Here is a 25362-nt window from a genome sequence, read left to right as displayed (position 1 = left end):
AAAGGTCTGAGGGACAGTGGACTGGCCCACTGCTGAAAAAGTTTGCTGACCCCTGCTGTAGATCAAAATCTATGCGGGAAGTGTGACCTTCTCATGAGGAACACCTAAGTTTCCAAGGAACTGCAGGACATTTCATAGGATATTAATTTGACCATTGAATTCTACCTTAATGCGGCTCTGTGATCCTGAAACTCTTAGGATTCCTTCCGTGTCCAGACCTTTCTTTTCTAAACACGACAGCAACTATAAAACAAGACAGCAAAACGTCATCGCCAAAAGGCAACAAGGAGCTTGCAATGAAGCTCAAAGCAAAGAATAGACAATGATTTTTTTATGGGGGGGAAAACCAGGAGAAAAACAAATGAAGTTGTGAAATAAACTTACTGCTTGCAGAATCAATGGAACCCTGGTATTTGGGAAGAGCTTTTCGTCATTTTCCAACAAAGTGCCAAGTGAAACCCCAAAAAGCTTGCGCTCTGCAATGGAAGGCGCTGTGTTATAAGCGTTAAAAAAATATTTCATCTATAAATAAATCAATATTTCTGTTTCCTCAATTAATAAGTAAGGACACATAGCCATCCACAGAAATCCAGGAAGTGACATCACGAAGGGCCAATTATCACGATACCTGCCACATTCACACAATACTGTTATAATCAAAATACTAGCCTATATCCTCAACCCCATCAGGTTTGCCCTTATCAAGGAAAATTCAGCAAGATTTTGGTAGGCTTTTTTGTTTTTTACAAGAAAACAAAATGCTGTTGCCAATGTCCCATCTGCAATACCCCAAAATACTAAGCACCTGTGTAGAACTGCCCAAAGTGTACATTGTGCATAGCCAGTGCTGGTCCACATTAGTCTCTCTCCCTTTTTCTTACAGGGATAGCAGGGGAACCCGTGCCGATCCAGTTCAAGGAACACATGTCTCAGATCAGGCATGGAGAAGCCATGGTGGTGTTCCAGGCATTATTGGACATTATTGCCCAGCTAGCATAGCCAATGGTCAGGGATGAGGGGAACGGGAGTTCGACAATACCTGCAAGACCCACATCCTTGCCGTACATACACCAAATCTGCTGAATAAAACATCTGCAAGCTCTCCCAAAAGGAGACCGCTTGCAGATAAGCCCTTTTACTCAGATAGTTGAAAATTACCAATAGTTTTCCTTCCCTAATTTTAGTCAGTGACAAGAACCACAAGATGTCAAATTCATGCTAAGAAGCAGTAGGAAAACAGGTACCTGCAGCCTTCCGCTTTACTGCTTTGTTTCTCTTCAGCTCCAAGCCAACGACGTCGCAGAGAGCAGTTAGCTCAATGAGTGCCAGAGTGGGAATCTTTTTCATATCCTGCAGAGATAAGTCTCCTATCTTGGTCACTCCCAGCCTCCCCTTGGGAATCTTAAATTTCTAAAGCAAGAAGGACAGGGGGATGGAGATTGGAGTGACATATCAGAGCCAATGCAAATTATTATGTCGCTATTATTGGTGATTATTATCATAATTGTCAAATCACAACCACAGGAATCTGCTAGGATATAGCAAAGTCTTGCACTTACAGGTAAACAACTCTCATCCTTTATCCTCCTAGATTCCCTTGGGAAAGATCCTTTGAGCAGGATGGCTGCCTGCTCAGAATAAGCAATTTCTGTGCTGAATAGCTCCTCTTTTGCAGAGCCTCTCAGTGGCGATGGGAAGTCCTGGGTTTCCGTTGGATCTGCTAAGGGGGGAGTGATGCAAAATTGCATTCAAGATTTGCAACACAAGATAGACCTGAATTTAAATGCATAATTACAACAGACACCTGAAATGCATGGCCGCCTTCACATTTAGACTGAGCACTGACCACATTCTGGCCCATTTGAGGAGCTTATACCAGCCTACTCAAACCTGGAGAATTTCAGATGTTTTGGACTACAACCCCCATCAGCACAGCCATGCTTGATGGGACTGACAGGAGTTGTAGTTCAAAAACATCTGGAATGTGGGACTTCCGGAGGCGGCGCGAAACAGCAATGGCGGTCCTCTTCGTGCTCTGAAGAGGGGCTCCGCAGAAAAGGGTCGTTCGCTGCGGCATAGCGGTGACCCATCAAGAAAATCACGGGCAGAGTGAGCTCGTGGCCGTGGGACTCGGCGGGCGCCAGAAGCCCCCCCAGAAACGGAGAAGGAACCCCGTAAGGGGCTCCGGAACATGAAAGGGGGAGCGGCGCTGTGAGTTCATCGCTCTTTCTGCGGGAAGCAAAGCCGCGCGGCTGCTGCTGATGAGCGCCGACCTTTCCTCTTGGAACATCAGATTTGCAACTACAACCCGTGAGTAAGGGGACTTAAAAATTATCGGGACTAAAGTATTTAATTTGGCTGAAAACGGGAAACGTAACCAGGAAGTCCGTTTCCCGACCGTGCTAAAGAGATCAAAGCAAAGTTTGACAAGCGGGAAGCGCTTTGAAAGAACTATAAAAAAGATTGGATTATCGTGCAGACTATTGAACTTTTGGCAGGGATTAAAAGAGACAATTTCGGAGTATCTATGCTGATTTTCTGACTGGATCTTCCTTCTTCCTTTGGGATTTATAAATAATTGAAGAAACCAAATCTGTGGGCTGCCAGGGTAAAGAAGAACTGTCAAACTGCCAAACTGCTGATATTGTTTTTAAGGTTGAAAGTGTTGCATGTAAACGTTACACCATAGAAGAAATAGGGAAACTGTTTCTTGCACCCCCTCTGAGACTTTGTATTAAGTTGGGGAAAGCTTAATGCTAAAAAGAAACTAAAAGACCTTTTAGAACTTCAGTTGTTTCTTCTTTGGATTATTGGGACTCTAAAGAAGGAAAAACCTCTTTCTTTCGGTTGAACTTTATTACTCCCCCTAGAGGACTTTGGATTTATTATTCTCTGGGAACTATATTTTGTTTTGATTCTCTGCTGCCTGGTTGTTTATACTTTGGAACTGTCTCTCTCATGGGAACACATACAGTCTGACCTTGATACACAGACGGGATTGGAATGAGTGACGCAGGGAAAACAAGGCTGGCTAAAATAAAGGCAAAACAATTGGTACAAACAACTTTGACTTCCCAACCACGTAGATCATCTGTCCCAGCTGTTCTAGAAATACAAAAAGGGGCTGTTGAGCAGACATCTACAGGGGATATGGCTTCAGGAGGATCTGAAAAAGTTTTAAATCAGATCCTAGAACAACTGGCAATTCTAAATAAAAAGGCGGACGAACATTCGACTAAAATTGATCAAGCCACATCCTCAATAAATAAATTGACTGACCAGGTGGCTCAACACACACAAGCAATTGGGAATCTTCAAGAAGCAACAGCAGAGAATCACAAACTGGCTGAGGAAGCCAAACAAAAAGCAGAGGAAGCCAACTTGAAAGTTGAGGCATTAAAGGTGGAGGTGAAGCCGTTGCATAAACAGATTAGTGAACAGCAGGCCTACTGGTCGATGACTGAACTGAGAAATCGGGAAAGCAATCTTAGACTTAGAGCTATTCCAGAACTTGAACAGGAAGATCTGATTGGTTATCTGACATTAGAATTTTCAAAGTTCTGGGGTATTGAAGAGGATAAGGATTTTAAAATTGTGACTGCTTTCAGATTGGGAAGAGTGACGAGGAGGGATAAACCCAGAGACTGTTTGATCATTTTAAGATCTAAGCAAGAGAGAGATAAAATATTAGGCCTTCATTTTGGAAAATCACTTGACATCCACGGCAACAGAGCTGAAATTTACAGAGACATACCAAAACAGCTTTTGGATCTTAGAGCGACGTATATAGAACTTGCAAAATTACTGAGAGGCAACTCAATTCCTTATAGGTGGGAGTTTTCTCAAGGACTATCTTTTAATTTCAAAGGAAAGAAAGTTAAAATTAGAACAGCAGAAGACCAACAAAAGTTCTTGAACGACCACGAAGAGGATCTACAGAAAGGGACAACAGGAGCCTGGCCACCGCCACCGCTTACACCTATACTGGCACCTACTCCCTCGGGACTAGAGGACCAAAAGAAAGGGACGTCACCACAGGACCAATAGATTGACCCAGGATGTCTCTGCAGCTTCTTAGTTGGAATATAAATGGTGGAAATTCCCCAGAGAAAAGAAGAAGAATTTTTCATATATTGAAAAAAGAACAATTGGACATCATCTGCTTGCAGGAAACACATGTGACCAGGCTCCATAGAAAAGTCTTGATTAATAAAAGATTAGGCCAAGAATTCATCTCATCGGATAAAGTAAAGAAAAGAGGAGTGGTGATTTATGCAAAGGAGAGCCTGTCACCAAAATTTTTATTCAAAGATGAGCAAGGAAGAGTTTTGGCTATTGAAATACAGGCCCAAGGAGAAAAATTTTTGCTATTAGGAATTTATGCACCGAACGAGGGGAAATCAGAATTTTATAGGAAACTGCATGAGACAATCCTGGACTATTTGGACTACACCAACATCATTATGATGGGAGATATGAACGGAGTGGTCTCTACAAATATGGATAAGTCACAAGACCTAAGTCTAACAAAATATGGCAGACTACCCAAAACTTTTTTTGAACTAACTGACAATATGGACTTAATCGATATTTGGAGGACTAAGAATCCCTTAGGTAGAGAAGGAACTTTCTTTTCTGAGGCTCATCTGTCATGGACAAGAATAGACCAAATATGGACAACTAGAAGGCTGGCACCTATGATTAGAAAAGTGGAAATCTGCCCAAAAACTTGCTCCAACCATAACGCTATGAAAATGGAATTAAGACTTACTCCAATCGGCTCCTTTAGATGGAAAATGAATGACACCCTATTAAGAGATCAGGAGATTGTGAAGAAGGCCCAAAAAACCTTGAAAGATTATTTTGAAATAAATTTGAATACTACGGTGGAAAGGAGAACAATCTGGGATGCAAGCAAAGCAGTTATGAGAGGGTTTCTGATACAACAGAACACGATAAAGAAAAGAATCTGGAATGGGAAAAAAGATAAGATTTTAGAGAAGATAAGAGATGGAGAGAAAAAGTTGAGATCTAAGCCAAAATCGAAGGAGATCTTGAGAGAAATTAAATTTTACCAAGCACAGTACGCGAAACTGATAAATCAAGAAGTTGAGTGGAAAATTAAACAAATGAAACAAAGATCATTTGAATCAGCTAACAAGTGTGGGAAACTATTAGCATGGCAATTGAAAAAGAGACAAAAATTGAATACAGTCACCAATCTAGAGATTGAAGGGAAAGATATCCAGAAACCCGAAGAAATTAGGAAGTGTTTCCAGAGATATTTCAAAAAGCTCTATACTCAAGGGCCACAAGAGGAGAAGGAGATAGATCAATTTTTGAAAACAAATGGTTTACCAAAACTTGCCCAGGAAAAGAGAACAATCCTGAATCATAAAATAACACAACAAGAAATAGAGGGTGCCATCCAGAATATGCAACTAGGCAAATCTCCAGGTCCGGATGGGCTTACCTCTAAGTATTATAAGATATTGAAAGATTATTTGATACAACCATTAATGGAGGTATGCAATCAGATTTTGGAGGGGAAGAAGGCACCGGAATCGTGGAAAGAAGCCTTCATCACATTGATCCCTAAAGTGGAAACTGAAAAGACTCAACTTAAGAACTACCGTCCCATCTCACTCCTAAATGTGGATTACAAAATTTTTGCAGATATTTTGGCAAGTAGATTTTAAAAAGTATTAAATGAAGTAATTCACAAGGACCAGGCAGGCTTTCTCCCAGGAAGACATTTGTCTGATAATACTAGGAATATTATTGATATTTTGGAACTTTTGCAAACCAACATTAATACAAAATCAGTGTTAATTTTTGTTGATGCGGAGAAGGCCTTTGATAACATTTCTTGGAGGTTTATGAAGAAAAATTTGGAAGGGATGGGAGTGGGACGGGGGTTTGAAAATGGAATAGAGGCAATTTATTCAGAGCAGAAAGCTAAACTGATAGTAAACAATGTGGTGACAGAAGAATTTAAAATTGAAAAAGGAACACGACAAGGTTGCCCCCTATCCCCTCTGTTATTTATTTCTGTTCTGGAGGTGCTTTTGAACATGATTAGGGAAGACCGGTTGGTACAAGGAATACATGTCGGAGTGAAACAATTTAAATTGAAAGCTTTTGCAGATGATTTGGTTTTAACACTACAGGAGCCAGAATCTAGTACGAAGAGAGTGTTAGAATTAATTTATGAATTTGGTCGGGTAGCGGGGTTCAAACTGAACAAGCAAAAAACCAAGGTTTTGGAGAAAAATCTGACACCTTTGGAAATAGATGGGTTTCAGAAAGAGACAGAGTTAAATGTTGTTAAAAAGGTAAAATACCTAGGGGTAAACTTGTCTGCCAAAAATTTGAATCTATTTAAAGATAATTATGAAAAATGCTGGTCAAAAATTAAGAAAGATTTAGAGATCTGGTCAAGATTGAAACTTTCCTTGTTGGGTCGAATTGCAGCTATAAAGATGAATGTATTGCCGAAGATGTTATTTTTGTTTCAGACCCTACAGATCGTGAACAGAGTGGAGTGTTTTGGGAAGTGGCAGAAAGATATTTCTAGGTTTATCTGGCAGGGCAAAAAGCCCCGAATAAAATTTAAAATATTAACGGATGTAAAAGAGAGAGGGGGGTTTGCCCTGCCAGATTTAAGGTTATATTATGAAGCTGCGGCTTTCTGCTGGATGAAAGATTGGTTACTCCTTGAGAACACTGACGTCCTAGATCTGGAAGGGTATAATAATGTTTTTGGATGGCATGCATATTTGTGGTACGATAAGGTAAAGGTTCATAAAATGTTTAAAAACCATATTGTCAGGAAAGCTATATTTATGGTCTGGACAAAATACAAAGACTTATTGGAAGGTAAGACCCCGAGGTGGTTATCACCAGCGGAGGCCAAGGTTCGAAAAAAACCCAATATGGAGGCCGGATGGCCGAAATACTGGGAAATAATAGAAAAAATTGGAGATAATTGGAGGCTGCAGAGCTTTGAAAAATTAAAGAATAGGGTGCAAGACTGGTTTCATTATGCTCAAATTCAAGAGGTTTTTAAGTCAGACAAAAAAATAGGATTCCAGGTGGAAAAATCGAAATTAGAGACAGAACTGTTAGAACCTAAGACCAAGGCGCTTTCGAGAATGTATAACTTGCTGCTTAAATGGAACACCCAGGATGAGATAGTCAAATCAGCCATGATAAAATGGGCTCAGGATATTGGGTACAACATTATGTTAGAAGACTGGGAAAGGTTATGGACCACTGGAATGAAATTCACGGCATGTAATGCCCTGAAGGAAAATATTATGAAAATGATATATAGGTGGTACATGACCCCAGTCAAACTTGCAAAAATATATCATCGGTCTGATAATAAATGTTGGAAATGTAAGGAGGCTGAAGGGACATTCTTTCATCTTTGGTGGACTTGTCCAAAAGTGAAGGCCTTCTGGGAAATGATCTATAATGAGTTTAAAAAGGTGTTTAGGTACACCTTCCCTAAGAAACCAGAGGCCTTCCTCCTGGGCATTGTGGACCAAAAGGTGTTAAAGAAGGATAGAACTTTTTTTATGTATGCAACTACAGCAGCAAGAATACTCATTGCAAAATATTGGAAGATACAAGACCTTCCTACGCTGGAAGAGTGGCAGACGCAGTTGATGGACTATATGGAATTGGCTGAAATGACTGGCAGAATCTGAGATCTGGGAGAAGAGACAATGGAAGAGGACTGGAAGAAATTTAAGGACTATTTACAAAAACATTATAAGTTGTATGAATGTTAAGAATCTGCATGACTTGGAAATTTTAGCTCCTGCAATTAGATTAGGAAAATAGAAAGTTAAGTTATAAGTAAGAAAAAGTTGAAATTTAAAGTTATTTTATGTATTATCTTAAGGTATAAATATTTGACAAAAGGTACTTTAAATTTAGAAGTAAAACACTCTGAAAGATATAAATAAGATACGAAACAAGGTAATAATTTGCTGATATGTTAATTGTAAAGAACGCAGGGTGAGGGAGATGTGGGGAAGTCCAGTTAGTAACCTAAAAATGTATTTTGAAAGTTGGATTGTTTTTCTTTCTTTCTTTTTTCTGGTTTGTCCTTCTTTTTCTTTTCTGTAAACTGAAAATGTAATAAAAATTTTGATAAAAAAAACAACATCTGGAATGTGTCATGTTGCGGAAGGCAGGCTTATGCTAAGATATAAAGCTGAGCACGCAAGGCAACTGAAAAGTTAAAAATCACCTGAGTTTATATCCTGAAATACAACTAATCCATTGCTAGTAAAAATCAAATCTTTTTACCCAAATAGGCAATTTTCTGTAAGTGACAAAGCTACAATAAGGTCTTCTGATTTGCAAATCTAGCTGCTTTAAAAATGATGTTACAATGCAGGCTATTCCCGTGTTTTAGGTCTGGTCTGATCAATCCAGGCAGCTTGATGAGTTTCACTTTTTAACCTGCGTTGGGTCACTTTTACTTGCAAACTGACATCACAATTCCCACAAAATTTCCATTAAATTCCATTAAAATTCCATATCCCACACTCCTATTTCTATAATCTATCAAAGATTCACATGGAGCTTCACCTATCCTAAGTACGTTGAATGAATGAATCATTGCGCTCTGTGACAATGGCAAAGCAAGAATTAACTAAACTTGCTTTGCAAAATGCTGTATAACATTAAGCCTACCTACTGCTGTTCCTGTATATGCCTACTCAAAATTAAACCCCATTCAGTTCAATGGGACATTATTCCCTGCATGTGTGGGACTGTAGTTGTTTTTTTAAAAAGTATCATTACAAGTTCCTTTGCATACTCACTGTATATTTAAGGAAGGAAGAGCTGTACAGCTTTTAGTCTCATGCTGGAATCCTAGATTTAAAACTTTTAAATGATCTATTCCCTTCTCTCTACCCATGACAATACAGCTACTGTCTTACTTTTCTGGATGTTATTTGACGATGCAGACTTGCGGTGTGATCTGTCCATTTCCAGATTTGTCTCTGGCTCAGTCTCCTACATGCAGGACAAAGAACATAAATGAAGCCACGTTCCATGAAATCTATTAACAGAATACCAGGCCTTAGACACAGGGAAGCAAAACAGAAATGTAGGAAGTTTGCCTTATGACAAGTCTGACAAAACCAGTCCACCCAGATCAGTGCTGACTAAACTGAATCGGTATTATGATTTGGAGACCCCAGAGATTGAACCTGAGAGCTTCTGCACTCAAAACACTTCCTCTACCAACACAGCTACAGTCCTTCCTCCCCAAATAAAAAAGGATGCCTCACTGATCACGGAGAAAAGGAAGCTGGGAATATTAAAAAGGAACTCATTGTCCAGAATATGTGTTAGAATCTTGACATGCTCCAAACTCTCACTGCTGGTCAGTGGCATAATCCCACCAAGAATATGCTTTCGTTGGTAGGTATATGCACATAAGTACAGCTTTTTAATGCAGAACGTCTACCAGCTTTTTGAGTAAAACTCAAAATGAATAGGTAACTGCAACACATGAAGAATGAACCTCCTTTCTTGAGCACATCCACGTACGGGATATGTTTTCCAATGCCTAATGGTTATGAACAGCTAGATCCAGCCTCCATGCTTAGGCAGGATTCTTGTCAATATGGAATAATGTCAGCCAGTTCTTTTTCCCAAATTCAAAACTGCTTCCAACTATTCATTACTATAATTGCCACGCAGTGGTTCATATTTTCTAAGGGAGGTACACTAGATCTTATGGTACAGCAGGATCAAGGTATAGTTTCAAAGAGAGGGACAGGGAACCCATCCCACCTGAAAGCCTTGCCTTCCCACCTGGAAATTATGAGCTCTAATCTCTATGCTTAAAAGGAAAGGGCATTCTTGGCGTAGCTGGGTGGTGTCATGATTCCTGCATTTGCTTCAGTGCTTCACCTGGGAATTAAGGTTCTTTGCTAAGCTCTATTTCAAATTGAACACTGATGTCATACAGCCATAGATCAAAGCGCAAAACGCGGATCAGTGCTAATGCAAATCAAGTGAGACAACCTGAGTCAGAGAAGTTTCACTGTTCTCTTTTTCCTTCAACAAGACCTGCAGATGTCCCAGGAACACAGTAGCTATGGGTCACTGCACAGAAGGCACGCTATGTGATGCTGAAATGCTCCAAATTTTTAGAGAGTCACTGAACAATCTGGGTGTGTGGCACTCAGCCACCAGGTTGTTTTGTCAACCAAAAATAGATTACTCAAGGTGGGGTGCAAAAGTTTTAAAATTAAATCAAAGCTGCTAGGGGCAAAGGAGACAATTCTTGGCATTTAACCAGCAGAGAGAAATTTAGACAAGTCTTGATGTCCTGTAACTGGCAGCTCATGGTTACAGTTTAGAGCCCAGGAGTTGTTTTTTCAACAAATTTTTCGCACACACAAAACAAATCTACTGTGGAGTTTAAGTCCATTTCTCCCCCAGGGCACTGTTAAATTTGCTTAATATTAGGACTGTAAGCTCTACAGTTGTTTTAAAACTGGGTTGCTCCATCAGCTGACGACCCACTGGGTGGGGCTGCGAGTTAAGGGCACACTTGTCTGTTGTTGTTTTTTAAAAACACTTTCAGTTCAGGTGTGATAGTATAATAGAAAAGCAAAAAGAAAAGTAAGAGAGGAGAACTGTAAGCCCACATCATGAATATTTGTGCAGAAGAGTTCAGCTCTTATCAGGTTGAATCAGGATACCTCTGTGACTGTAGAGTAGTTCCATGATTGTATTTCAACTCCATTCTATTAATGGAGGAACAATAGCTGGAAAAGTGGGGTCGGGGGCCGATCGCAGAGCAAAGCATGTGAAGTAAACACACCGCAGAGCCAACCACTCCAAAGATGTCTCGGACATCACGGACAGGCTGCTTGTTCTTCTTTCTCCGAGAGCGGGTGTAAGTGTCAAGCCGTCGCTGCACAGCTGCCGCCTGAGTCTTGGTCAACGTGGAAAGCAGGACACTGTTGCCATTCTCTGCGGCGTGGTCCCCAATTAGATCCGAAAGCCCTGCGTCTTGGAGCCATTCGGCTTCGGCTTCCCCTTCTGAGAGGCACAAGGAACAAGGAGGAAGGCAAGGTCAAAAAATGAGAAGAGCCACAGAGTTGGTAAATCCTGGTAGGCTAGACTGCCCAGCTCCCAGCCTTCTGGCAGGTTACCATGTTTATCCTAAGTTCAGTTGTCACCTCTCCCAAAACCTGGCCAAGATGATGTTTTTAACAGATGCATGACAGGCATAATTTCAGCATGTTGAGCTTTTCCAAACACAGAGCTAGGGAGTTATGGAAGTGTGTTGAATTTCTGTCTGTCATTCAGCTCTTAAAGGTGCATAGCAGATAAAGTCTTGGGCTAGACTAGTGGTCCATCTGGTGCAAACAGACTATGCCAGGTGGTGGTGGTTCTTCACTGTTTCAGGCAGAGGGGTCTTTGCCAGTCCTCCTTACCCAACATCCTCTCTTACTGCAAGGGGACTGAACCTCAGAACTCCCATAAGCAAGATATATGTTATGTGGTCCCTCCTTCTCATGAAGAAAATCAGGCAAGCCAAGGCATTTCCATCAAACTACCTGAAACCACATACCTAGGTGGCCTTCCTTTTTTTTTAAATATAATATTTATTCACATTTTGAAGATTACAAAAAAGAACAATAAAAAATAAAAATAAAAAAGACATAAGAAATACAAACAATTAAAAAAAAACAGATCAGACCTTTACATAGTTTTCTTTCCTTTACTTATTTCCTTGACCTCCTCACACCTCCCTTTTTTGTATTCTAGTTCAGTTAGATATTTCAGCAAATCCTTTCCAGCTTTGTTTTTATCCTAATAATTTATCTTAATATACTGTAATTCTCATCTTTCACCAATTAATAAATCAATTTTAACCTAATCCTTTACCTAGGTGGCCTTCCTTTGAGGTTTCCAAAAGCAGTTACACAGGATCTATCATGGGCAGTTTAATAGCTGTAATACAAAAAACGCCCCCAAAAACCCACAAAATAATGATGAGTCTATGAACTGTCACTGATGTAGAGTTCTGGAGCTGGACTAAGGAGGCCTCAATCAAGATGGGACAGTTGTGCTCCTAAATCAGGCGACAGAAGAGGGATTCAGCCTGTTTTGGATGGGGGTGACTCCCCTCAAAGAATCAGGTTTGCAGTTTAGGACTGCTCCTGGGTGCAGCTTTACGTCTGAAGAGCCAGGTGGCAGCAGTGGCCAAATGTGCCTCTGCTCAGTTTTAATCTGGTGCACCAGCTGTGACTCTTCCTGGGGAAATATTATCTAGCTAAGGAAGCATATGCTTTAGTTGCAATAGATTACTGCAATGGATTATATGCTCCACATCTGAGGTCACCAGCCTGGGCCCCACAGTCGCAAGACTCTGAGCTTTCATTGTTTTTAAAAACAAAGTCTCAAGCTCTCCTCTAAAGCAAGTTATGCAGTAAAATATACAGGCACCATTCTAAGCAATTTCTGTAAAATGAGCAAGACTGGCTGATCCCACCTGCCAGCTCTTTTAGCCAAAATCAGAACTCTGGCTGGTGAGTTGTCTGAACACCAGGTCCTAAAGACCTGCTGTTTCCCTTTCCCTTTTAATGCACTTTTCCTGCGTCTGTCTTATTTTCTGGGCAAACACTTCAACAGGTTAAGCCTTTTCTCATCTGGAAATACAATTGCACAAAAAACAAACCTTCACCATGACTGTAGTTTCTCCAATTTTGTGTTGGATATATGTTATGGATATATTTGGTTCTGTCTGTCTGTCTGTTCTAGCGTTTTATCCATGGATAAACAATGGTTTTCTGCTGAGAATGAAATTCAATTTCTCTTAAAATGAGGATAATATCCCCAACTATTTTCTTTGTGCGGCTGTTCATCTATGCAGGATGTGACATTTCCTCCCATGCTCAAATTTATGATTGCTCTGGAAAACCTCCAATACATTTAAAAAGGCTACTGGATAATGGACTACCTGCAGCACTCCCCAGTGGTCCCAAACAATTAGGCCCTGCGTAGGGCCAACTAAGATGTTTACACACAGAGAAACAGGCTATTGGAAAAGAGATTATGTGTAGCACCACCTAGTGGGTCGAAACAATTAGGCTTTATGTAGCATCAGCATTTACTGTGAAACTAAGGTGCATATATACACACAGAGACATAGAGTCGTACCTTGGTTCTTGAACACCTTGTGACTCAAACGTTTTGGCTCCTGAACACCCCAAACCCAGAAATAAGTGTTCCAGTTTGCTAACGTTTTTTGGAAGCCGAATGTCCGACGCAGCTTCTGCTGCTTCCAATTAAGTGCAGGAAGCTCCTGCAGCCAGTCAGAAGCCGTGCTTTGGTTTTCGAATGTTTTCGGAAGTTGAATGGACTTCCAGAACGGATTCCATTCGAGAACCAAGGTATGACTGTATTAACATGAAAAGCAGCCTACCACCTTCTGTTATATAGTTGTTTTCTTCTGACAAGCTTTGGTCACAAGCAAGAAATTCCAAGCAAGCAATGATTATTACTCAGTTCCTCTTAAAGGCAGAGGTAGTTGCTTCCCCATGGGAGTTTTCATTTCCTCTCCCCTTAAGTCTAGCCAGACATGCAACATACCCCTTGGGGGATGGAACCACAAAACTCGGCATCCATTTATAGCCCAATTCTTCTTGGTGAAGGAGAAAGGTGTGCGCACAACCGATTATTAATATGTCTGGGTTTGTTTGTTTTTAAGAATCTTATTTTTAAAAATGGGGAGTGGGGAATTAAGGGTACTTTTAAGCATTATTTCTAAAACAAATTCCATGCCCCGAGTTTCACAACAATGAACCCAAACTCCATACCCCTAAAAACACAGAACACAAAAGAGCCCACAAGATCAGTGCAATGGCTCATCTGTCTCGCATTCTGTTCTCACAGCTGCTGACCAGATGCCTCTAAGAAACCTGCAAGCAGAATTTGAACACAAGAGCACTCTCCCCTCCTGCGGTTTCTAGAAACTGGTTTTCAGAATTTCAGTTCATCATCTGGGAACCAGTCACATGTCTACAGGGACTTCTTCTGCCCCTCAAACACAGAAGGATTTCATAGAATCGCAGAGTTGGAAGGGACCCTATTCCAAACCCCTGCAATGAAGGAATATGCAGCTGTCCTTTTAAGGGACTGAACCTGCAACCTTGGCCTAACCTACCTCACAGGGGTAGTCTCCACCTCCATCGTTCTGCCTGGACACTGAGGTCCAGCACCGAGGGCCTTCTGGCGGTTCCCTCGCTGCAAGAAGCCAAGTTACAGGGAACCAGGCAGAGGGCCTTCTTGGTAGTGGCACCCGCCCTGTGGAACGCCCTCCCACCAGATGTCAAAGAGAAAAATAACTACCAAACTTTTAGAAGACATCTGAAGGCAGCCCTGTTTAGGGAAGCTTTTAATGTTTAATAGGTTATTGTATTTTAGTGTTTTGTTGGGAGCCGCCCAGAGTGGCTGGGGAAACCCAGCCAGATGGGTGGAGTATAAATATATTATTATTATTATTATTATTATTATTATTATTATTATTATTAAATGAGGGCGGAGGGAACAATATATGAAACCTTAGACTCTTTGGAGGAAAGGGTGGGATATAAATGCAGCACAAAAATAAATAATAAAATATGCCTTTTCCCTCCTTTAAGCATCTTACTCAGCTGATGACTCCAGTAAACAGGCACTTTTGCAAATTATTCTTCGTTCCCACAACTCAAGAGGAGCTACAGAAACCTTTTACCTTCTGGGGGCTTGGCATCTGTAAGGTTGCATTCATCCGGCTCACATTCGGTACTCTCTTTGATGCTCTCCACCTCTAGCCAAAAAGTATCCATTGCTAAGTTGCTCGAGGAATCTGCCCTGGAATGCCTGCATTCTGACTGCAGCAGCTCCGAGGAACTTTTCCGAGGAAAGCGGCTCATTCTGCAAGCGCAATTTCTAATGAGGAAGGAAAAGGAAAGCAAATGTTTCAGAGACTGAAAGATATCTGCTTGGCAGTCATGCTTACTGTGTGCACACACACACAAACCCCCCCCCCCCATCATTCTCCCTACAAAGATGACATCCAGAAAATAGATAAAATTCCAAAGTGTCTTATTTTTCTGTTTTTGTTTAGCGATAATGTGGGCTGAAGGATAAAACTGAGCCCAGCCTTTTGACGTGAGTGGAGCTGCAAAAATGCAGGCTTCCTTGAACTGTCCTGTACATGACCTAGAAGGGAACACTCTGCGGAGAATGCAAAGGAAGCACCAGAGCTTCTGGTTCTTGGAAAAGATTCAGAGCTGATTTAAGCCTGCGAGAGTTAAAGCTTCCAAAACTTGAAGAGGAAAATCATTGCAATCCCAGGAAAATGAGAGTCTGACCTGGAAGCCTTTTAAATATGGCATGAGCACAGAGGGGCTTCACTTCATTGGTCTCCGAGTATGCCTATTTGGGTGCCGGGTGATGGGAGAGAAGGAAGAATTGGTAGCATGTAGGGCCCACATAAAACTGAGGTGGGAGCTGAATATATGCTGTAGGCCTTTGACCTTGAAAAAGGCTATCGTTTTCATCTCCTTTCACTTTAAGCCACATACAACCCACTCAAAGCACCCTGCCATACTCAACCCACAGGGATTGGGTAAACCTTTTCAGCCCAAGGGTCACATTGCCCCTTTTGCAAAACCCCCAGGGCTGCAGGCATGCAGTGGGCATTGTTACTTCTTAACTACACACATGCACACACATACAGTAATACTTCCGCGAACGTCCGCCCCGTCGACTGTCCATTTCGGCGAACGTCAACAGCAAACCTGAAAGTACCAGAGCAGGTTACTTCCGGGTTTGCCACTCACGCATGTGCAGAAGCGCAAACCACTCTGCGTGCATGCGCAGAGTGGCGATTTGTCAAGCGTCCCTTTCATTGAGCGTCCGGGGCTCCGGAACAGATCCCAGACTCAGGTTACAAACACCTCAGGTTACAAACACTTTGGGTTACACACTCCGCTAACCCAGAAGTAGTACATTGGGTTAAGAACTTTACCTCAGGATGAGAACAGAAATCGCGCAGCGGCAGCACGGCAACAGCGGGAGGCCCCATTAGCTAAAGTGGTACCTCAGGTTAAGAACGATTTCAGGTTAAGAATGGACCTCTGGAACGAATTAAGTTCGTAACCAGAGGTAGCACTGTACAGTGGTACCTCTAGTTGCGGACACGATCCATATACACTTCCGGGTTTGCCGCCTTCGCAAGCTGAAAAGACGCAACATGAACCTAACGCAACACGAGGTATGACTGTATACCACACACATAAAGGCTATTAGCAGTATGCCTCTGAATACCAGTTGTTCAGAAATGGAGGTGGGCAGAGCGCTGTTGCACTCATATCTTGCTTCCCACACACCTCTGGTTGGCTATTATGAGAACAGGAGGCTGAACTAGATGAGTCATTGGCCTGATCCAGCAAGCTCTTATATTCTTAGCACATTGCAGTCACAGAGCCCATCCCAGAGCTGAGGTGACCCATCTTAAATTCCCCTCGTATTGCAGAAAGGCAAAGAGGAACCCCTCCATGCAGCCAATGCTGCAATGGGGAGGGAAATCACAGTCACGTGAGGAGGAAAACCTGCTGCAGCCACCTTTCCTTTGGGGGCCAAAAAAATGCTACAAGATAATGATATATAGTCAAACTCACTCAAGAATGATTAAATAATCCAGAATGATTGTATACTATTTGCCTCCTTAATTCATTTGAAACAATACGTCTTGAGGTCACTTAGTTCAAAGCATTTGTAATACATTTCCCACTGCATTCAGCTTTCATAAACTCACCCACAAATCCAAACTTTTGTTTAACGATTTATACCAAATCAATAATTTCCCACGCAATTTACATACACAGTTAAGACAATGCAGCAAGAAAACACAAAATGAAGTTGTCCAAATCAGGCAGGAAAAGCTTCAGCATTAACAGGAAAAGTTATCTACCAATGCCATCATTCCATGCCTTGGGAATAGTAGGGTGAGCACCAGGCAGAAGCGTTTGCTGGTGGACCTCAAAAGCAGGACCTCATCTGACTACATCTACACTTTGATAGGTTCATCTGCGAGTAGGTGGTGCTTCAGATAATCTGGGTCCTAGGCTATTTATGGTTTGACAGGCAAACAAAACAAAACAACGGTACTGTGCATTGTGCCTGGAAACCACTCAGGAGCCAAGAAGGTATTTCAATACTGACAATATCTGATCAATTCCAACTTCATAACCTTCGTCTCCCATTTTGTTTCTGAACTTTCTTCACAAGCAGCCCTGTGTATAATGGATTACAACAGGCATTTCAAGATTCTGTTTAATTTCACAATAATTGTTTATTGTCCTCTTTTCTGATGGTTTTTTTTTAAATGTCTGCTGCTTAGAAAGGGGAATAATTAAGCAGTGTAGAAATATCTTGAATAAATAAATAACATTAAAAATAATCATAATCCAATGTAGGCATCTCTTGTGCCCGTATCAGCTCTCCTGTGAGACAGAGGTGTTCTCCAGAGCTCAAAGCTAGTTCTCTGACTTAGTCTCACACCAACACTCCAGCTTCCCTTCCCTTGATCCTTTTCACAGGCACAGACCCAGATGACATTGCCCTTAGCTGAAGTAGGGAGGGCAAGAAAGGTATGCCTCCACTAAGAAGGATGTCATAAACCAGGGGCCTAATCCAACCTCCTCAGTGGAAGAGACCCAAGGCAGCACCTCGCTCTCACACCTGAAATAAGATGTGCTGCAGGGGGCCGCTAGGGGCACCTTAGAAGATGACCGACAATACCATCTACCCAGCTCACACGAGGTAATTAGAGACTGATTATGGGGAGTAAATCAGTCTCCCTCATCTTCCCAGGGGGTGGGAAGATGCTGCCTCGCCCGCGGTTGCCCATAAATCACCCCCGAGTTCGAAAGAAGCAGGGGGTGGGGGCACTGGGCGGAAGCTCTCGTGCGGGCTCGGAGCTCCCGGACGTCGCTTTCAAGAGCGAAACTGGTTGCGTTGCTTAAGAGGGGGGAAAAATGGAGAAGTAAACGCGCATGCTTCGAACGAGGTCAGGAGTGTATTATCTGCTAAATAATTCTACCACTAAGATGATGAATGATGGGACGGAAGGAACAGAGGACAGCATCAAAGAACCACAGACATTCCGGTATGTTGAATGGAACGGAAAGGGGGGGTGAACTTTCCTCTTTTTCAATATGATTACCTAACAACCCTCCCCCTTAGAAGAACCGTCACAACAACTAATTGCAAGTGAGATGAAAAATGAACTGTGAGGGGGGAAAAATACTAATAAATACTAATAAAAGGTTTTACTTCATGAAAAGATCTGGAAAGAAGAGAGGCTTTCTTTGTGGCGTAGTTACAAAAGCGATCCGCCATTAAGAGGCAGACCTCGTTTTAAGATTTGTAGTCTTAGGGAGGATGAGCCACTGTTTTGGTATCAGGTTTGGATCGTAAATTCGAAAGGGCAATCACCCTTCTGGAAAGGCTGATTTACGATACAACGGGTCTGAGAAAATTAACGAGCGGACATCTAGACTGTATTTCATCGGAACTGAATAAGATGGCGACGGCTGCTCGAATGGGACTCTTGGACTATTGGATCAAAGCAGCAGAAATATAAGATGATTGGACTCCTACCGATCTCGAAGCATGGGTTGTTGTTGTTGTTTAGTCGTGTCCAACTCTTCGTGACCCCATGGACCAGAGCACGGCAGGCACTTCTGTCTTCCACTGTCTCCCGCAGTTTGGTCAGACTCATGTTTGTAGCTTCGAGGACACTGTCCAACCATCTCGTCCTCTGTCGTCCCCTTCTCCTTGTGCCCTCAATCTTTCCCAACATCAGGGTCTTTTCCAGGAAGTCTTCTCTTCTCATGAGGTGGCCAAAGTATTGGAGCCTCAGCTTCACAATCTGTCCTTCCAGTGAGCACTCAGGGCTAATTTCCTTAAGAATGGATGCGTTTGATCTTCTTGCAGTCCATGGGACTCTCAATAGTCTCCTCCAGCACCATGATTCAAAAGCATAAATTCTTTGGCGATCAGGCTTCTTTATGGTCCAGCTCTCACTTCCATACATCACTACTGGGAAAACCATGGCTTTAACTATACAGACCTTTGTTGGCAAGGTGATGTCTCTGCTTTTTAAGATGCTGTCTAGGTTTGCCATCGCCTTTCTCCCAAGGAGCAGGCGTCTTTTAATTTCGTGACTGCTGTCACCATCTGCAGTGATCATGGAGCCCAAGAAAGTAAAATCTCTCACTGCCTCCATTTCTTCCCCTTCTATTTGCCAGGAGGTAATGGGTCCAGTGGCCATGATCTTCGTTTTTTTGATGTTGAGCTTCAGACCATATTTTGCGCTCTCCTCTTTCACCCTCATTAAAAGGTTCTTTAATTCCTCCTCACTTTCTGCCATCAAGGTTGTGTCATCTGCATATCTGAGGTTGTTGATATTTCTTCCGGCAATCTTAATTCCGGCTTGGGATTCATCCAGCCCAGCCTTTTGCATGATGAATTCTGATTATAAGTTAAATAAGCAGGGAGACAATATACAGCCTTGCCGTACTCCTTTCCCAATTTTGAACCAATCAGTTGTTCCATATCCAGTTCTAACTGTAGCTTCTTGTCCCACATAGAGATTTCTCAGGAGACAGATGAGGTGATCAGGCACTCCCATTTCTTTAAGAACTTGCCATAGTTTGCTGTGGTCGACACAGTCAAAGGCTTTTGCATAGTCAATGAAGCAAAAGTAGATGTCTTTCTGGAACTCTCTAGCTTTCTCCATAATCCAGCGCATGTTTGCAGTTTGGTCTCTGGTTCCTCTGCCTCTTCTAAATCCAGCTTGCACGTCTGGGAGTTCTCGGTCCATATACTGCTTGAGCCTTCCTTGTAGAATTTTAAGCATAACCTTGCTAGCGTGTGAAATGAGTGCAATTGTGCGGTAGTTGGAGCATTATTTGGCACTGCCCTTCTTTGGGATTGGGATGTAGACTGATCTTCTCCAATCTTCTGGCCACTGCTGAGTTTTCCAAACTTGCTGGCATATTGAGTGTAGCACCTTAACATCATCATCTTTTAAAGTTTTAAGTAGTTCAGCTGGAATACCATCACTTCCACTGGCCTTGTTATTTGCAGTGCTTTCTAAGGCCCATTTGACTTCAGTCTCCAGGATGTCTGGCTCAAGGTCAGCAACCACACTACCTGTGGTGTACGAGCCATCCATATCTTTCTGGTATAATTCCTCTGTGTATTCTTGCCACCTCTTCTTGATGGCTTCTGCTTCTGTTAGGTCCTTACCACTTTTGTCCTTTATTATGGTAATCTTTGTACGAAATGTCCCTTTCATATCTCCAATTTTCTTGAACAGATCTCTGGTTCTTCCCATTCTGTTGTTTTCCTCTATTTCTTTGCATTGCTCATTTAAGAAGGCCTTCTTGTCTCTCCTTGCTATTTTTTACATGGGTACCCCCTACAAAAATTTATAATTTGGCAAAATATTTGGATTTGGATTTTATGATTTGTATTGGTATAATTTGGAATAATTAATATGATATGATTGGTTTGGTATATGGAAACTTAATAAAAAATATTTGGGGGGGATGAAATAAGATGTCCTGCACAGATCTTGTGCTGTGCCAAAACTGTCTTCCAATTTCTCTTCACCGCAAAAGGCATTTTTGTGTTTTTGCCTCTTTTGCAGTACACGTAAGAATTTGCAAATGTTTGATTTATCTGGCGCTCTGCAGTTTCTCTGGCTGCACACCATTCCTGAACAAACAAACAAACAAAAGACCCATGGGAGGAGTTACAACATCACATCATCCACTTTTAATTGAAGTGAGAGAAGCCACAAAGGTAGCTCCTGAGTGGGAAGGAACAACAAAACAGTCCCCCCACAAACACACATTGTGCTGAGGAGGTAGCACCCATAATTGAAATCCAGTACCATAGCTACCAGCAGGCTGCCATCACCTCCACGCTCAAAGGTTCCTAAAATAAGCAGTTCCCCATTCACAGTGAAATCCTCATTCATTGTGTGGATGGAGCCAGCCACTTGAATCTGCTAGTTGTCAGAACAATGTCCAAATTCAATTTGCCCAGCTTTCAGTACCACTCAAAGCTCTCCATGCTGCTCCTTCCGATTATCAAAGACCTAAACTTGACTTTGTCTGGACACATTTCTGGAACCTCACCCACAGCGGCCATCTTAGAACACGACCCTTTGCTGCCAACTGACTTTTATATTGGAACCAGACTTGTGTTCTTGGGCCTTTCTGGAATTTGACTCTGGCCTGGCCCAGCTCTGCTCACTGGAGCCAGGACATGACTTTGAACCTAGAACCAGTGCTGCCCCACCTGTGCTAGACTAGCTCCCCCGCAGCGATCGCTGCCTGGAAGACAGACTGAGCCTTCCAGCTATTTGCTAGCTATTGGGAGAGCCCGGTTCACTGTCCCTCAGACCTTGTGGGGGGCCGGACTATTTTTTTTGCGGGGGTGTGTGTGGAATGAATGAGTTCCTATGCCCACAAATAACCCAGAGATGCATTTTAAATAAAAGCACACATTCTACTCATATAAAAACACCAGGCAGGCCCCACAAATAACCCAGAGATGCATTTTAAATGAAAGGACACATTCTACTCGTGTAAAAACATGCTGATCTGTACAGGTGGGGGAAGGGAAATATTAACCTATGTATTTACATTGTTATGACTTTTTTTGTATTTTTTTCTTTTTTTATGTATGTCTGTTTTTTGCATAACTTCAATAAAGATGTATTGGGGGGGGGGGGAAACATGCTGATTCCTGGACCATCCATGGGCCAGATTTAGAAGGCGATTGGGCCGTATCCGGCCCCCGGGCATTTGTTTGCCTACCCGTATCCGTGGTAATGAGTTACGAGGACTAAACATGCATAGAGAAGGATCGCAACTTTAAACTTGTTGCATTTGAATGCCTTTGCTCACTAATAGTAGCAGTCACGGAAGAATTTGCTTTGTGCTACATTTTCAGAGAATTATGCTTTTTTAAAAAAACTGAACACACATATACGCACACTTCAAAGTTGCTGTTTCTGATGTAGATTAGAATCTGCTATGTTTTATGGAAACACAATGTATGGGATTCAAGAAATACTTTGAAAAATAAGAAACATCTGGAAACACGGAGGTCGCTGAATCAACGTGTGCGTCAGTGAAGTTAAGTCAATTCCCTTTGAAGGCAACAAGGAAGGAACACTAAGTGATCTCTGGCGAGTAGCAATTTAGATAAAGTGTAGATTATTTTGGCAATGAATCATTGGGGGCAGCTGCTACAATAGCACAGTGGGGAGGAGGATTAGAAGAAAATGACTAAATCAAGTTCACTTGAACTCTCATATTTTAATTTTCAATTTTTTATTTTTTATTTTAAAAAACCTTACTGGGTAATCCAAAGGAAGGCCATGATGTCACCAGTGGTTCCCATGCTGGCTCAGCCCCTGCCCTCTGCCCAGATGCTACATTTCCAAGCTTTATACAGAGTACAGCAGCAGTACTTCTGCCTGTGAGCAGAGCAGGGAGCATCATTCCATAGGCAGGCAGCTGTTCTGAGCTGGGTGAAGGGAGAACTTCACCCTATCCGACACACATGAAGTCGACTGCGGGTTTGGATTGCACCCTTAAGTGCTGGCATTGTGTTGCACCCAATCCAACAACCAAGTCGCATATAGCACTGCCCTCATTTCTATGCACTGCATTTTTCCTTTAGCAAATGCATACATTTTGGAAGTCAAAACCTGGGCCTGTCAACGCTATGATAACAGCCTTTACCAAAGGTGTCATGGACTTTGAAGACACTCGAACTCAGGACGCAAGGGAGAAACGTGCTAGGAGGAAGGCACGCTTGGCAAATCCACACTGTGATCAGCTCCCGCTCAGAAACCAATGTCCCCACTGTGAAAGGATGTGTGGATCCAGAATTGGCTCCCACAGTCATTTACGGACTCATTGTTAAAACCATGTTTATGGAAGACAATCTTACTTGGCTGCGAGTGATCGCCAAAGAAAGAGAAGAAAGAAGACATAGCTCTGCTCTGAATCTCTTTATATGTGCTTAAGGACCCAGAATATAAGTGGATAGCTGTTAATTTCCTATCCAAACTGCCTTCTTCTTCTTTTTCTTCTTCTTCTTCTTCTCAACCTGGCTTGTGGTGTGCCTGTAAGAAATTAAGTCATCCAAGCAGAATCCCATACATGTTATGTCAGATGTGGTGTTCAAAGAAGACTACTCCCAGCTAAGGGTGCAGAGAATTGCAATCTAGGGCTGTGTGTGCATTACTACTTACTCTGCATCCAGTGTACTCCCTCTGCTAGTTTTTGAAGTCATATACACATGATGGTAGCCACAAACCATATCATTCCTTCACTGGAGATTTACTGCTTTTGATGCGTTCCCCCCCCCCCCCAACCCGCTTCAATCCAACTAGAAAACTTAAGCCACATTCACGTTGAACTTAAGACATATGTGCACATTTGAGACAGCAATCGCACGTGTGCTCATAAGTGCACATGTGCAAATGACAACTTCATGAACAGGAGTTCGGGGCATGTGTGTCTGAACAGGCCGTGCACATTGGGTGATGATGATATCCCCACTTCCTCTTATGATGTGTACAGCACCATGCAAATATGACTTGAAATGCAGAAGGCGAAAACAGATTTGCTGCATTTTAAGCCACTAACCCTAGTGGACATTCCCAGTTGTTAACCCAACATTAGAGCCCATCAAGTAACTTTCAATATTCATCACCGAAAAACAGACCCAAAAAAGGGGGAAAGATGCACACAAGGCCAAAATATGCCCTTTGCACTGGTTACTGACCAGTAAACATAAGCCAAGGTTGCTATGCAGTCGGTTGTTCCAAGGTTGAATCATTCCACCCAAATTGATGCTCCCTGCCCCCACAAGCTATTGGATTCCTGCCTTGTGTTTCTCAACGCCCTTTCCACATGGAGGATGGAATTAGACAGCCTTCCAGTTCAGCAGCTGCGTTAATAAAGAGCATTTCCTCTTATTGTTCTCAACTGCTTTAAAGGGTAGACTTGCTTGCCACAAGCAGAAGCCAACAATAATGTGATCCACTTTACAATGGTTCCAACTTAGCTTGCAAGAAAAAAGGAAATGGTGATGGCAGCATCTCAAAGACATCCACGCCAACAACACTGGAAGAAGAAAATTCCGAATACTAGAGCTTTGCTGCTGCCGCTTTGCCGTGCGTTTGTGGGGAGGGCTCTTCCCCCTGTTAGCCCATTCTCCATCTTGGGCCTGGGGACGGGCCCCAGACTCCACCTCAGCATAAAAGACTCCAAGGAGGCCCGGAACATTGCTGCTGCCGCTTTGCCGGTGAGTCTTGGGGAGGACCGCTCCCCCTGCAAGCCCATTCTCCATCTTGGGCCTGGGGACGGGCCCCATACTCCACCTCAGCATATAAGGCTCCAAGGAGGCCTCGGGACATTGCTGCTGCCACTTTGCCATGCGTTTGTGGGGAGGGCTCTTCCCGCTGTTAGCCCATTCTCCACCTTGGGCCTGGGGACGGGCCCCAGACTCCACCTCAGCATATAAGGCTCCAAGGAGGCCTCGGAACATTGCTGCTGCCGCTTTGCCATGCGTTTGTGGGGAGGGCTCTTCCCCGTTAGCCCATTCTCCACCAGGCCAGGGGGCGGGGCCCACACTCACCACTGCCACAACTTAAGGACACTGGTGCTGCTGCAGCAACTGTTTAAAATGTTTTATATGTTTTAATGTGTTTTTATTTTTACTTTGTTGTACCACCATAAACGGCGGTATTTATCCATGTATTTTTATTTTGTTTTGGTTTATTTTGGGTTGGGGTGGGGTGGTTGTTGAGTGGGGTGGGGATTGGTTTTGTTTTGTTTTGGTGTGATTGTTTTTCGTTTGTTTGTTTTTATATTCTGTAAATGGAGGCGAATATGAGGCCTGGGATTCCTACTGTGGAGGGGCGAGGGAGGTATGGCGGTGGGGACAGATGTCATAGGCGAAGGGGATCGAGATACGGATATGCTCGTACCCCTTCCAATCTGCGCCCCATCCCGAGAGACGAGGGTAGGGTGAGCAAGGATTACTCACCTCCGTCACTGGTGTTGTGCAATGCCAGGTCTATAGGCAACAAAACCGCCACCCTGCGAGATTTCTTCACCTCGCAGGGGGTTGACCTGGCATGTGTGACTGAAACCTGGGTGCGCGAAGGGGATACTGTTACCTTACGAGAGATGGCGCCCCCGGGTTTCTCCGTCCTCCACC

At 42.8% G+C, this 25362-nt stretch overlaps 1 protein-coding gene across 2 annotated transcripts in view; it reads right to left on the bottom strand.

Moving 5' to 3' along the window:
* ARHGAP40 (Rho GTPase activating protein 40) overlaps positions 1 to 25362 on the bottom strand; it is a 53336-nt gene that overhangs the window by 14176 nt on the left and 13798 nt on the right. The window contains exons 2-8 of one of the 2 annotated variants that reach the window (XM_079979271.1): positions 14789 to 14985; positions 10865 to 11085; positions 8964 to 9039; positions 1560 to 1717; positions 1245 to 1410; positions 385 to 476; positions 166 to 243 (exon numbers count right to left, since the gene is read on the bottom strand). In XM_079979271.1, the coding sequence (XP_079835397.1) occupies positions 166 to 243; positions 385 to 476; positions 1245 to 1410; positions 1560 to 1717; positions 8964 to 9039; positions 10865 to 11085; positions 14789 to 14985 (988 nt within the window). Of the gene's footprint in view, positions 1 to 165; positions 244 to 384; positions 477 to 1244; positions 1411 to 1559; positions 1721 to 8963; positions 9040 to 10864; positions 11086 to 14788; positions 14986 to 25362 lie in introns of both variants that reach the window. The other variant, XM_079979270.1, reaches the window with a different exon arrangement.

Source organism: Podarcis cretensis (genome assembly GCF_951804945.1).
Source record: "Podarcis cretensis genome assembly, chromosome: 6".
Taxonomy (NCBI): Eukaryota; Metazoa; Chordata; class Lepidosauria; order Squamata; family Lacertidae; genus Podarcis; species Podarcis cretensis.
Note: the sequence above shows the minus strand (reverse complement) of the source record. Positions and strands in the feature narration are given on the sequence as shown.